Raw genomic sequence first — 13,334 nt, forward strand, 5'->3', positions numbered from 1 at the left:
CTTTTTATTCAAGGGATTGTCAAACAGAGAAAGGGCAGAGGTATTCGGGTGGAAAGAAGGCGGGAGGTTCCACTCTGCCCTTGTCCTGCTCTGCTTTCCCCGCCGTGTTCCCAGAAGTCCAGGGCTGCACAGAGGCCTGGCCAGAAAGCTATCCGGGGTCACCTCCAGAGTCTACGGTCTCAGGCTGCTTCAAATGCCTCTAAGTAGGGAATACCCATGACCTTCATCAGGGGTATGTTCACTCGTCAGCTGTCAGGCGTGCCAGGAAACAGACGTGTAGGGAGTAGAGAGGCCAGCAAGCCTCTGACAAGGCTGTGCCAGCCTAAGCACGTGGGGCAGCCTCATTCTTGCCCTCAGAGCTATGTCCTCAGGGAGGACCCAGAAACCACCGGCCCTGAGCCTGAGATCTCTGCTGGTTCTTAGCTTTATCCTAGTTTCCTTATGTTGGGCTGAACAAGTGTCTCTTTAAAAATGACTTGCCTACAGGCATAGAGATCATCCTGGAAGAAAGAGCCCCGAGAAAGAAGGGAAGACTGGTGGGTTGGACTAAGAAGGCACAGACCACCTGGCCCTCCCAGTGCCCCTAGCAGGAGAGGCTGGGGGTAACGACTGGCTGGTATGTGGGCATCACCTGTTCGTTCCCTTCCCATCTGCACAGCTTGGAAGTGAGCAGCACAAGAGGCATGAGCAATGAATTCAGCTTTTCAGAGAAAAAATACCCGAACCCAATCTGTGACCACCTGGCACATCATGATCATTGGTGCCAGAAGTACTCCTCATTGCACTGGCTTGAAGCAAGGACAGCCTTGAAGTACAGGTGGTTAACAGCACGCAGGATGGATTACTGAGCGATGGGACTTGAGGGGGCCTTTTACACTAACTCTTTGAAAGCCGGAGGTATACTTGACCTTGAAGTGAACAGATCTTTCACCTTTTTTCTTAAGTAGCTTCTGGAACATAACCACTCTCTGAAATGGAGCTATTCGATGCTAAATTAGGAACAGGTTACGTGGAAGGGAAGCACTTTGTGATGTCCCAACAGACTGTGTATAGGTGGGTTTCTGTTTCTCAGACAAATCTTGGTCTAGAGACACTTGAGGCTGTCGTGGTGGCGGTGATGATCTGAGAGACCACAGGTGGGGCTGTGACCAGGACGGGAAGAGAAGGCCCTCCCCTGAGGGTCTGAAAATCCTTCTCGTGACAGGTGTGTCCTTCAAGAAGCAGATGTGAAGGCCGCAGGGGGAGTTCCAGCCATACCACCCGCAGTAGCCCACGGGAAAATGGGGAGGTAAGCTCACCCACTCAGACCACAAAAGCACGGGCAGAAAGTTTCCCCTTAATCTGTGGTCCTTAAACTTGAATGTGAATCAGAATCACCTGGAGACTTATTAAACAGATTGCTGGTTAGCTTCTGGTTCAGTGGCCCTGGCTTTTCTGTGCTAACAAGTTCCAAGTGATGCCAATGAAGCTCCTGGCCAGGGACTCGTGCGCTGGGAACCACGGCTCCAGACCGATCACACAAGAAAATCTGGACCGTGGAAGTGATGAGGGCATGAGACCAATTCCATTATAATAGCCATCTTTATTTGTAAAAATCCAGATATAAAATGTATTCTTTCAGTCTTTCCGAGTTTTCCTTTTTACAAAAACAAAAAGGCACATAAAAACCTTTCCCGATGTTGTTCCCACAGACGGATGTTTCTCGGGCAGCCCTCCCCCCTCCCCCCCATATAGCTACATGCTTCATTCCGGGACATCTCGCTTCCCCACATGCTTTGGTGCTTTCCTACCAGGGTAGAATTCCGAATTCCGAGACTGAAGTACACAAAGAGGGGGTGGGTGGTGGGTGCAGAGTGTGCAGCGTGACGCTCCCCGGCGTGCAGGAGGGGGTCTAGTAGTAGGTCTCCTTCTCTACCCAGCCTGGGGGCCACAGAGAGAGACAGAGATAAGTGACAGTGAGTCTTCCTCCTCGGGAGGGGGCAGAGGGAAAGACAGAAAGAATGGACCTCAGGGGAACAAAGCCAATGGGGGTTGGGGTGGGGTGTTTAACCCAAATTCATCTGGCCCCTCAACTGTATTTATTTAAATGCTTTTAAGAGTAACGTGTTAATTGGAAAGATGGTTTAGATTTCTGACCAAGTTTCCACTGCATCCTATTTGGTTTGTATTTGGTCAGTTCTGAAACCTCAACTGAGATCTCCATTCTGAGGATGGGCTGTGACTCAAGTCAGTTTACAGTTGGCTTCCAATGGACTTAGCCAAGCAGACTGACTGTGGAGGAGCCCAAACAAACACTTCAAAGGAAACAGAGCAAAAGCCGGTAGACCCACAGGCGCCCCTCCGCAGCCCGCACCCCCAACTAAAAATGCCTGTACTTACCGCCAGGGCGTCGCCTGATGATGAGCTTTCGGACTTCGTCATACACGAAGATGAGAAGAGAGTAGGGGAAGGCACAGAACCACCAGGTAGGTCTGGAAATAGAATCAAGTGACAATTTATATGCGTACGCACAACTCAAAGGAAAAAGAAACTGCACATCAGCATAGTGATAATGAAATAATCAGCCTGAAAGGAGAAGCCAAGTACAGTCATGGGTAGCTGGCCGAGCATTAACACAGAACACGTGATAAAAACAGCCCGCTGCTGTGTGCTCAGGGCCCGGAGAGGCAGAAGAAAGCGGACTGCCACCTTCAGTTGGGTTTTCCTTGAGAACTGGTTTGTAGGTCAGCTTAGATTTTTTTTTGTTGACGATTCCAGAGCGACTGGACATTTTTCTTTCTTCTGTTTCTAAAGTATTTAAGAAGCTCACTCAAGTTTATCTGTTTGATGTCCTGGCATCTGAAGATAAAGAACTGCCGGTGTGGGTCACAACCAGTTTAATCATCCCCTGAATGTGGTCTCTGACAGTGGGGCTTGGGACAGTCAGGAGTGAGTTGAGTCCCAGACCTGGGGAATAAGAAGCTGAACCCCAGCAGAGATCCGAGGCCTTTGGGGGCCCAGGGGCTGCTGCCACAGTCCCCAGCCTGGAGACAGGCTCCCTAGGCGGCCTCCAAAGGAGGCTGACGCTTTCTTGACTACCAGCTTCCCGCAGCAACCACTGGAGGAAGACTGTCCCAGGACAGAGCTCTGGCATCTCTCCTCCTCCTCCTCCTGTCTCGTGTGTCCTCCACATGCTAGAAGATGACCTCGTTAGACCTGGGGACCCTTGTAACTAAGCCACCTTCCACACTGGATAGAACCTACTGGGAACAAGTTCTCTAGTCATAGCAAAAGATGTCCTGAGGCACCACCAGCCTGCTGTAGGCTGAGATTTTGTAGAGATTTTCCATTTTGGCCTTTTAGAGAGCTCTGATCCTCCTAGCCTCCTCTTAACAAACAATGGCCCAAGATGACAGAATTCAGCTTGGATAAAAGACTTGCCCCTGTTGTGTGCCAGCTCTGTGCAGGGGGCTGGAGACACAAAGTCAAAAAAGATGTCGTGGTCCATGCTCTGAAAATAACAATCTATGCGAGCAGAAGTGACTGACAACAATGGCAAAGGAGGGGTGCAGCTGCACGCGCCCAGGAGGGTGAGATCACATGGGGACAAGCTCTGAGAAAACCAACCTTGAGGAACTATCGGGACTGATGGGGTGAGAAGGGAACAGCCTTCCCAAATATGTAGGCAGAAGAGAAGTACTGAATTCACCCAACATAAGCCTGGATGGGTATAAGGCTAGGAAGACAGACAGGCTGGCACAGTAACAAGACCCTGGATGCCAGGCTCCCCTTGCACCACAGATGATGGGCAGTCAGGGAAGCCAACAGGGTTTGGTTACTTTTGGGATGAGATCAGTGAGAGGAAGTGAAGGGCAACAGGCTAGTCGAGAGAGTCCAGATGGGTCTGAGGGAGCACGGGAAGACTGATGTTTAGATCAAAAGCTTGACTCGTAGGGTCCCGTTTTCTGTGGTTTAGCATATTTTAACAGGTTGCAGCTGCCTAACCTCAACCAGTTAGCAGACACCACAAACACACTCAATGCTTCGAAACACTACTGGAGTTTGTGGCAAATCCTATACGTGAAAATCCAGGTCTATCCAAAGTGCAGTCATTCACCATGTTTAAGGCCAGTCTGGTTCTGGCCAAAGACTAGCGGTCAGCCTCCTCCGGTCCTCCGCCCATGATCTCCTAACACTACCCGTGCTCGACTGGAAAGTAAAAGGACCTCAGATCTGCTTCACCGTTGTCCTTCGAGAGCAGAAGAGTCAGAGGCGCACAGAGGTGAGCCGCTTGCCATGCGACGCAGTGACTGGGTGAGCCAATCAAGACTGGAACCTGTGTCCCCAAACTCCAGGATATCCCCCGCTGGCCTCAAGACGACGGGGCCGTGGCCATGGGGGACCTGAGTGCTCAGTGCAGTTGGCTGGCGAGCAAGCCCAAGGGCCAGAGCCCGCTGGCCCTAGTGACGGCAAGTCCTAAGCACAGTCTGTGGATTTGCTGGTCTGCATTACTGAGTCAGCCTTTCCTCATTTTCCAATCCAGAGGAACTCTTGTACACATCGCCCAAGAGTTCCCACAATAACAGCTACTAACGTGTGTCATGAGAGGAAAAGCCACACTTACTATTTCCCACTTTCTGGAGCTAGAAGAGGAGGGACTTACTTGAGGGGATACATCCTCAGGGCAACACCCATTCCAGGGCAGTAGGAAAGGAAAGCAGCAAGGGCCGTCTCTTCAAAGAGGCCAAATATTAAGATCTTGTTCCTAAAAAAGCAAGGAGTGGGGAAAAGTTAAAAAACACAAACAGAAGTGTATCTTCTAATGCTACGTGTCAAATGGCAGGTCGATGTCTTTATGTATTATTAGTTATACTTAGGAACTTGATTGAGGTCAGATGAAAAAACCTAGAAAACATTTTGCTTCCTCCATTTGCTCCGCAAATAAGTTTCCAGAAACTCTGCCCTGTGTGTCAGGTGCTGGGCTTTTGGCAAAGGGTTTAGACGTCACCAGACCCCTTCTTTGAGCCAGGACCCCTGACTGTGCCCTACTCACTTCATCCCCTGCTGGAAGACAGAATTCCTCCTGGTCTTGCAGATGACCAAGTCGGCCCACTGCACCACCACGATGCTGACAAAGAAGGCTGTGTGGCAGGTGAACTCCACGATCTTCCTCTGTTCGTAGGTCTGAAATGCATAAGGCAGACAGATGAGCCCGCGTGTCCGGAGGCCGTGTGGCCCCATCCCCTGGGGCTGGAGGAGCTCCGTCCAGCACTGGTCAGGCGGGCAGCCCTCACTCACCCACTGCTGCCCGTAGCTATCTTCCACGTCGTTGATCCAGCGGTCATCCCAGTCTACTCGGACGCCCAGCAGGTGAGTCGGGAGGAAGCCGTTCTCAGCCATAATCACAAAGTAAGTGAAGAAGCCCCCCAGGGCCTGGATCATACCTGAGAGGTTAGAAAGACAACTTGAACGCCAGGGCCTGGAGGAAGGTCTTGATCACTCACAGGCTATGACCGGTGGGACGGACGACCCGGGACACACTCCGTGCTCACGCCTGCTCCACTGTGAGTCACTTTTTAGAGCTTAAAAGACGGTGCCCGGGCCTTGCTCTTAAACACCCATCTCTATTACTCGATCATCTGCTTCTATCAGGGCACTTCTATCAGAGCCTTGGGGGTAAAAATCCATTTCCCTACATTTTAATTTCTGAAAAATTACGACTTTCCCTCCCATGTCTCAAAATTTTTACACATCGCCTTTCTGCCAGCCACTGTGGAAATCATGAATGTGGCACTTTCTGACCCCATCTTTCTCCTCCCCCACTTTCAGGCTCGTTCTCCCCAGGATCCAATCCAATCACTGTGCCCTCAACTTCTTGGGGTGGGATCTCATCCCACGCTCTGGACGTAGTCTTCCTTCTGCTCAAAATTAGAGGTCTTTCTGGCCACCAGCCAATCACTTTGTTGTCAGCCAACTGTCAAATCAATCTTTTCCATATCTCCGTAATGTACTAATCTGTCCCATTTTACCCAAGTGTTCGCAGTGATGCAACCCATTACTCCAGAAGAACAAGTTGCTGATGGTGGCTTCACCAAGTTTTCCTAAAGGCAGAGGATTTAGGATCAAAGGGTATTTTCACTGCCCACCACCTAGACCATGCGTTAGCTGGTCATGCGCCACTGGTGGAACAGAAATCAAGCACTGGGGGTGGGGAGAGTGGGCGTGCAGAGGAGCCACTTGGCGGTGACCTATCAGCCAAACCTGCAAACTCTGGACAGTGAGTTAGGGTTTGCAGAGTCAAATGAGTGACAGACACTAGGTTTCCCCAGGAAAAGCTGCCTATGAGTTAATAGGGCAGCTCCCAGGAACTGTGCCTGGCACTGGAAAGGCTCTGTGAGCAGGGGCGTCCTCAGTTCTAAGGCAGACGAGCTCAGTCGCAGGTGCCCAGTCTAAAGAACTATGGTTTCTTGGCAGACAGCAAAAGATTTATTCTCACTTGGAAGGGAATCTAAAAAAAATCCCCAGTCTCACCCTAGGTCATGGCTCATTGTAGATTTGAAAGTCACCCAACATTTGAAGTCTCAGAAGGCAGACATCACCCCTACAGATACTTTAAACCTGCCGGCTCACCAATCTGTCCGTAGGCCATGCTGATCAGCCGCTCGTTCACGAGTTTGTCCGTTTGGGGGTTTCTGGGCTGTCTCTTCATGATGTCGCTCTCAGCCTGCTCATAAGCCAGGGAGATGGCAGGAACCTGGGGAGGAGGGGCGAGAAGGGATTTCAAGTTATCAGAAACCAGCAAGCTGATGTTGTGAACCTTTTGTTTTAGAATTCTTGCCCTCCCTTTAAAAAATGTTTTTCATAACGTGAGATATTACGAGTCCCACTTTCAAAAACAAAAGGGGCAAAGTTATACAAAAGGGAAGATTTCTATCTGATAAATAGATGTTGTCAGCTGTCTCGAGGAATGATAACAAACACTCAATCTTTGATGCTGAGGCTGCCACACATCGGAAATGTCACTACCGAGCATTTCTTTTCCTTACGGTGGCCACGGGGACCCAGAGAGCACAGCGGTGAGTGCTAACGCCACACCTTAACACTGCGGTGTGTGGAAGCCGTGACGGTCACTCACCATGTCTGTCCCCAGGTCGATGCAGAGGATGGTGACAGTCCCCAGGGGTAGTGGAATGTTTGCAATAATAAATATCAGGAAGGGGGTGATCTCTGGAATGTTACTGGTGAGGGTGTAGGCAATGGATTTCTTCAAGTTATCAAAAATCAGACGACCTATGAAAGCAAAAGGTTGCTTTTACTGTAGAGCTTAATGAGAGAGACCAGATACTGCACACATCCCTTAAGCGTACAGAAACGGACACGGCTCGGCAGCATCTGAATGAGGTTTTGCTGGTCGCTTTACATGCAGCACTCTCACCTTCCTCTACTCCAGTCACAATTGAGGCGAAGTTGTCATCCAGGAGAATCATGTCGGCAGCTTGCTTAGACACGTCTGAGCCAGCAATCCCCATGGCAACCCCGATGTCAGCCTTCTTCAAAGCCGGAGAGTCATTGACACCGTCGCCAGTTACAGCCACGATGGCGCCCTGCCAGAAAAAGGAGGGATGCGGGTTAGGAATCGTGTAGTCTAGCGATGGGTATAAGGGAGGTGCGGCCTCCAGTCGCCTCTCAGGACAGACACTGCTCCTTTCCCACTGAGACTCTAGAGAGACGCGGAACCGTCTCAGCCGGGAATGCACACAGCCACAGCCAGATTCCAGGAGTGACAACAAACGTGTCCCCCGCCTTGTTCACAAGGGCTACTCAAAGTCATGACTTGGGCGAGTGGCACTTTGGAAAGCCCCGTTCCTTCACGCATCCCCCCACCCCCAGGTCTTTCCCAGGTATGGGATGCGAGTCTCCTGGACATTCACATCTCCGGTGTACACATTAGGACCCTGCTCTGCTATTCCAGGCGAGTGCCAAAGCTCCGACTCTGGGCCACAGCGAAGACCTGTACAGTGGAGTACGTGTCTCGGCTGAACCGTGATCCAGTCACCACCCTTCTCTCTATGTCTGGAGCATCTTACTGGCACATGTATACTGAGACTGAGAGAAACGGGCTCATGTTTCCACCACTGTTGCTTTTTGTTTTTACTGGAACTGCAATCACCGAGGTCAGTAGCACCTGAAAGAGCCCGGCCCCGGCTGTGCGCTGACCTGTCTCTGGCAGCCCTCCACAATGATGAGCTTCTGCTGCGGAGAGGTCCTGGCAAACACGATCTCCGTGTGGTACTTCAGAATGTCATCCAGCTGCTCGGAAGTCATGTCCTTCAGATCACTGCCATGTACCACGCAGGCCTTGGCATCCCTACCATTAGGACCGAAAGACAAGTCACCCGTCACTTCACCAGCACGATGCTCATCCCCAAGAAGGAATGTTGCCACGCTACACAGAACACTGCGTAAACACCACAAAGCCAGGGGGAACTGTCCCCATTATGTATTACCTGTGCAGTGTTTCACAGGTTACAAAGCATTTTCAGATATCTCATTCAAGACTCACAATAATCACTGGGCAGGCCTGTCTCTCATCCTCCTTTCCCCATCTTTGTAAGACGCATTGAAATAACATAACTCAGTTTTAGGCGGTGACAGAGCTGATGAAAAACCAAACCCAAAGTCGGGTTTGGCTGGGGGTGAGGGGTGGGGGGTGGCCCTAAACCTTAACAAAACATTAAAAACAAAGTTGTCTCAAGTTATCTATTTTACTTTATTACCAAAATCTCCCTTTCTGGCCTGAGCTACCTGGACAATTGTGCCTTGCCCATTTTATTTTGTTAGTGTGGACCTGAAAACGACAAGGTGCTTGGGTAAAGGGCAGTATGGCGCAGTGGTTAACAGCGTGAACTCAGAAGCTAGACTGCCGAGTGTACTGCGTGACTCGGCCTCAGCCTCCCTGCTCTGCAAGGTGGGAGCATCACCTGCCTTCGTGGGTACTGTAGCAAGTGCTTAGAGCGGAAGGCACCATCTAAGTGTGGCTTATGGTGACCGCTCTTATTGAAAACCCTCCCTAGGAACAACAAGGCTGTTTTCTGGCACTAGAGGGGCATCCCTAACCCGGAGCAAGCCTAGAAGAGAACTATGTAGAACACCAAGCTGAAGATGCCCAACTACCAGCACCTGCACATTCAAGGCAACAGTGCTCTGACCTTCCTGCCTTACCTGGGGTTCACCTGGCTCACGGGGATGTTGAGGCGGGCAGCGATGTCTTCTACGGTCTCGTTTCCTTCCGAGATGATGCCCACACCTTTGGCAATGGCTTTGGCTGTGATTGGATGGTCTCCGGTGACCATGATGACCTGTGACAAGGAAGAGGACAATTTATTGAACGCAGCAGCCAAGAAAATGACCTTGAGAAGTCTTACAAGTACGCAAGAGTAAGTGTCAAGGATGACTCGGCTGGAATATCAAAGGGAAAGAAATGCAAATATAAAACCGATAAACATGAACTAGCCCAAAATACAGACATGAGTTCACAGAAGACACAAAGCAATACCCAGTTTTTATCTTGGCACACAATCACACAGAATAAACAATATCTTTTTCCTTTTACACCATCACAGAAAAATACTTAAATTTACTGAAACCAACAAAAAAAATGATAAAAATCTGATGCTGGTGAGTAAAGGGTCAGCATCCTGAAACTGGCCCAGTTTGGAGGGAAAGCAGTAAGTAACAAGAATTCAAATCAGTCACTGCTCTTTTTGACCCCAGATTATATTTAGAATACAGTCGAGGTGGTAGGAGAATAATTTTTACAAAGCTTTTCAGGGCAGTAGTACTCATGAGAATGAGAAAGCGGAGAATCAAACAGCCAGCAACAAGGGAGACTACACGAACTACACTGAACCACACTATATCAGCGTACCTGAACAATACTCTGCAACTTAAGACCAATACAGAGTACGCCAAACATTCCTTCCAAAACCAGTTCACTGAAAACACAGAACACATGCCATTCACTGCATGAAGCGTATTAATTTAGAACAAGGCAAATATTTCAAAATAACACTCTATGACATAAATCACAGCAAGATTCTTTTTGACCCACCTCCTAGAGAAATGGAAATAAAAACAAAAATAAACAAATGGGACCTAATAAAACTTAAAAGCTTTTGCACAGCAAAGGAAATCATAAGACAAAAAGACAACCCTCAGAATGGGAGAAAATATTTGCAAACGAAGCAACTGACAGAGGATTAATCTCCAAAATATACAAGCAGCTCATGCAGCTCAATATCAAAAAAACAAACAACCCAATCCAAAAATGGGCAGAAGACCTAAACAGACATTTCTCCAAAGAAGACATACAGATGGCCAACAAACACATGAAAGGATGCTCAACATCACTAATCATTAGAGAAATGCAAATCAAAACTACAGTGAGGTATCACCTCACACCAGTCAGAATGGCCATCATCAAAAAATCTACAAACAATAAATGCTGGAGAGGGTGTCGAGAAAAGGGGACCCTCTTACACTGCTGGTGGGAATGTAAATTGATACAGCCACTATGGAGAACAATATGGAGGTTCCTTAAAAAACTAAAAATAGAACTACCATATGACCCAGCAATCCCATTACTGGGCATATACCCTGAGAAAACCATAATTCAAAAAGAGTCATGTACCACAATGTTCACTGCAGCTCTATTTACAATAGCCAGGACATGGAAGCATCCTAAGTGTCCGTCGACAGATGAATGGATAAAGACGATGTGGCACATATATACAATGGAATATTACTCAGCCATGAAAAGAAACGAAATTGAGTTATTTGTAGTGAGGTGGATGGACCTAGAGTCTGTCATACAGAGTGAAGTCAGTCAGAAAGAGAAAAACAAATACTGTATGCTAACACATATATATGGAATCTAAAAAAAAAAAAAAAAAAAAGGTTCTGAAGAACCCAGGAATAAAGACACAGACATAGAGAATGGACTTGAGGACACGGGGAGGGGGGAGGGTAAGCTGAGACGAAGTGAGAGAGTGGCATGGACATATATACACTACCAAATCTAAAATAGACAGCTAGTGGGAAGCAGCCGCAGAGCACAGGGAGATCAGCTCGGTGCTTTGTGACCACCTAGAGGGGTGGGATAGGGAGGGTGGGAGGGAGATGCAAGAGGGAGGGGATATGGGGATATATGTATATGTATAGCTGATTCACTTTGTTATAAAGCAGAAACTAACACACCATTGTAAAGCAATTATACTCCAATAAAGATGTTAAAAAAAAAAAAGTGCCAATATAACTGTTGAATTTGTTAAACCATACTACTTTTAAAATAAATTTATTTAAAAAAAAAAAACTTACCAAGTCTTCTGCTCTTTTTAATTTGCTACATTACATTTCCCTTAAAAAGGTGATTTTTTTTTTTTTCAATCCCTCATCTGCAGTTTACACCAACATCTTAATACCATTTGGTCTTCTCTGGTGGTAACTAAAAAGCTTTGGAGATGAGAAATTGATACTCTGGGTGAGAAACACCAGCTGCCACATGGACCCCACAAGGCAACGTCACTAAGTAGGGCGCCCCGAGCTGCTGAGAGGTGATGCCAAAAAGGGGGGCGGGGCATTACCTTAATTCCAGCACTTCGACATTTGCCCACGGCATCAGGGACGGCAGCCCGTGGTGGGTCGATCATGGAGATGAGCCCCACGAAGCAGAGATTATCAACAGGGAAATTCACATCATCGGTGTCAAACTGGAAGCCTTCGGGAAACTGTTCATCTGGCAGGAAAAGGTGGCAGAAACCTGCAGGAGGGCAGGGAGCCTGTGAGGTCTTCCAGTGACAGAGGCAGCAGCAGGACAGCGGCTTATTATTCACTTAGCTTGGAAGGTTTTTAAAAGTCTACTTTTATAACCAAGTGAGTTTTATCGAACGTTTATGAATGACACAGAATGCCTAGAAGAAAAACTGTGCAAAAGACAGAATCCATCACTAAGCCTCAGAGGAAGAGGCTTTGTTCAATGTAGAGCAGACCGACTCGGGCACCATGGTTTCCGGCTCCTAGACCTGCCCACTCAGTTACTGAGACGTGGCACATAGTGTAAGTATTTGTCTCCACTTCCGTCTCTGGGAAAAATCAAGGCCACATCTCTGCTCACTGTTCATCTAACCAAAGTATACTGCTGAGCACCACGTGGGCCATCGTGCCAGCTTCTTTGAGGATAAATGCAGATCAGACACGTTCTGCCCAAGGGGTTTATATCTAGTATTATTGTTCACACAAGAATCATGATATTTAAGATATTTCTTTCAATGTTGTGTGAAGGTTACAGTGGACTTTAAAGTGGTATCAAGTGGAGTTCATATAAGAGAGGCTGCTTCTACTTTGGGGTGGGAGATGCAGAAACAAAAATCACTTAAGAGCGACCTTCCAGTTGGATAGAGACCTAAGACACCTCAAGTTAGATGAGAGCAGGTAAGAACATGAGTAAGGGACCACTTCTAAGTTATCCAAACTAAGAACAGAAGAATTACATCAATAATGAATTTTTATCTGTCAACCTACAAGATTATAAATGCCACTTTCTCAGTGACACAGTGGGTCAATGTACTTCTAATCTGAGGTGGCTGACAGAGCAGGAAGGACAGGTGGCATCCTGGGCCCCGAGTTTACCGTTCATCTAATTTATGAGCTGGTGGCACAAGTGCCCGTGTAAATTCACAGCCATTCTGTGGCAGTCAGGAAGTGGCTTTATTCTAGATGCCCTAAGGAATTAATTTTCATTTCATTAAGTTTACAGATCATGGGCACAGCAACAAAAGCCAGATAATAAAACTCTTTTCCCCTCTTTTTTTTGAGCAAACAGAACTGACCAGCATGAGACCAAAGGTCAAAGTCTGAGTCAGAAGCAAACCGGCAGCATGTTGCCTTCCAGTGTCTCCAGCGCTTATTGTTTTCAAAACAATAGGGGGCAAATAAAGGGACGTTAAGGAGAAACAGAGGTTAACCCAGTAAGTTGCAATCGTCTCCCGGACTTGTCTGCGGCCCTGTTGCCAGGCTATCTGCATACCCAGCACGCGTTCTCCGAGGCCACCCAGCTCCAGGTAGGCGTTCTGAAAGGCGTCCTTCAGCTCCTCGTCCAGGGGCTGCTCCTTGCCGTGGATGAGGATGGAGCTGCAGCGGTCCAGGATCCTTTCCGGAGCACCTTTCATCACCAGCAGGTGCCGGGGCTCAGCCGTGTTGAGGTTCTTGTGGATGGACAACTGTGAAGGATGGTGGAGATGCAAACGTTGGATGGCTTGGGACAGGCAGCCCAGGGAGGGAATTTTTTTCTTTTTTTG

General features: G+C 48.2%; 1 protein-coding gene across 1 annotated transcript in view; it reads right to left on the bottom strand.

Annotated features, from left to right (window-relative positions):
• Window positions 1–1,562: 1,562 nt before the first annotated feature.
• Window positions 1,563–13,334, bottom strand: part of ATP1A1 (ATPase Na+/K+ transporting subunit alpha 1) — a 32,613-nt gene continuing 20,841 nt past the window's right edge. The window contains exons 12-23 of the mRNA XM_082458218.1: window positions 13,064–13,256; window positions 11,622–11,797; window positions 9,202–9,338; window positions 8,197–8,347; window positions 7,415–7,583; window positions 7,115–7,269; window positions 6,610–6,733; window positions 5,278–5,423; window positions 5,033–5,163; window positions 4,643–4,744; window positions 2,380–2,471; window positions 1,563–1,920 (exon numbers count right to left, since the gene is read on the bottom strand). Of these exons, the coding sequence (XP_082314344.1) occupies window positions 1,892–1,920; window positions 2,380–2,471; window positions 4,643–4,744; window positions 5,033–5,163; window positions 5,278–5,423; window positions 6,610–6,733; window positions 7,115–7,269; window positions 7,415–7,583; window positions 8,197–8,347; window positions 9,202–9,338; window positions 11,622–11,797; window positions 13,064–13,256 (1,605 nt within the window). The 3' untranslated portion in view covers window positions 1,563–1,891. The remainder of the gene's footprint in view (window positions 1,921–2,379; window positions 2,472–4,642; window positions 4,745–5,032; window positions 5,164–5,277; window positions 5,424–6,609; window positions 6,734–7,114; window positions 7,270–7,414; window positions 7,584–8,196; window positions 8,348–9,201; window positions 9,339–11,621; window positions 11,798–13,063; window positions 13,257–13,334) is intronic.

This window comes from Balaenoptera physalus (assembly GCF_965194825.1).
Source record: "Balaenoptera physalus genome assembly, chromosome: 1".
Classification (NCBI taxonomy): domain Eukaryota; kingdom Metazoa; phylum Chordata; class Mammalia; order Artiodactyla; family Balaenopteridae; genus Balaenoptera; species Balaenoptera physalus.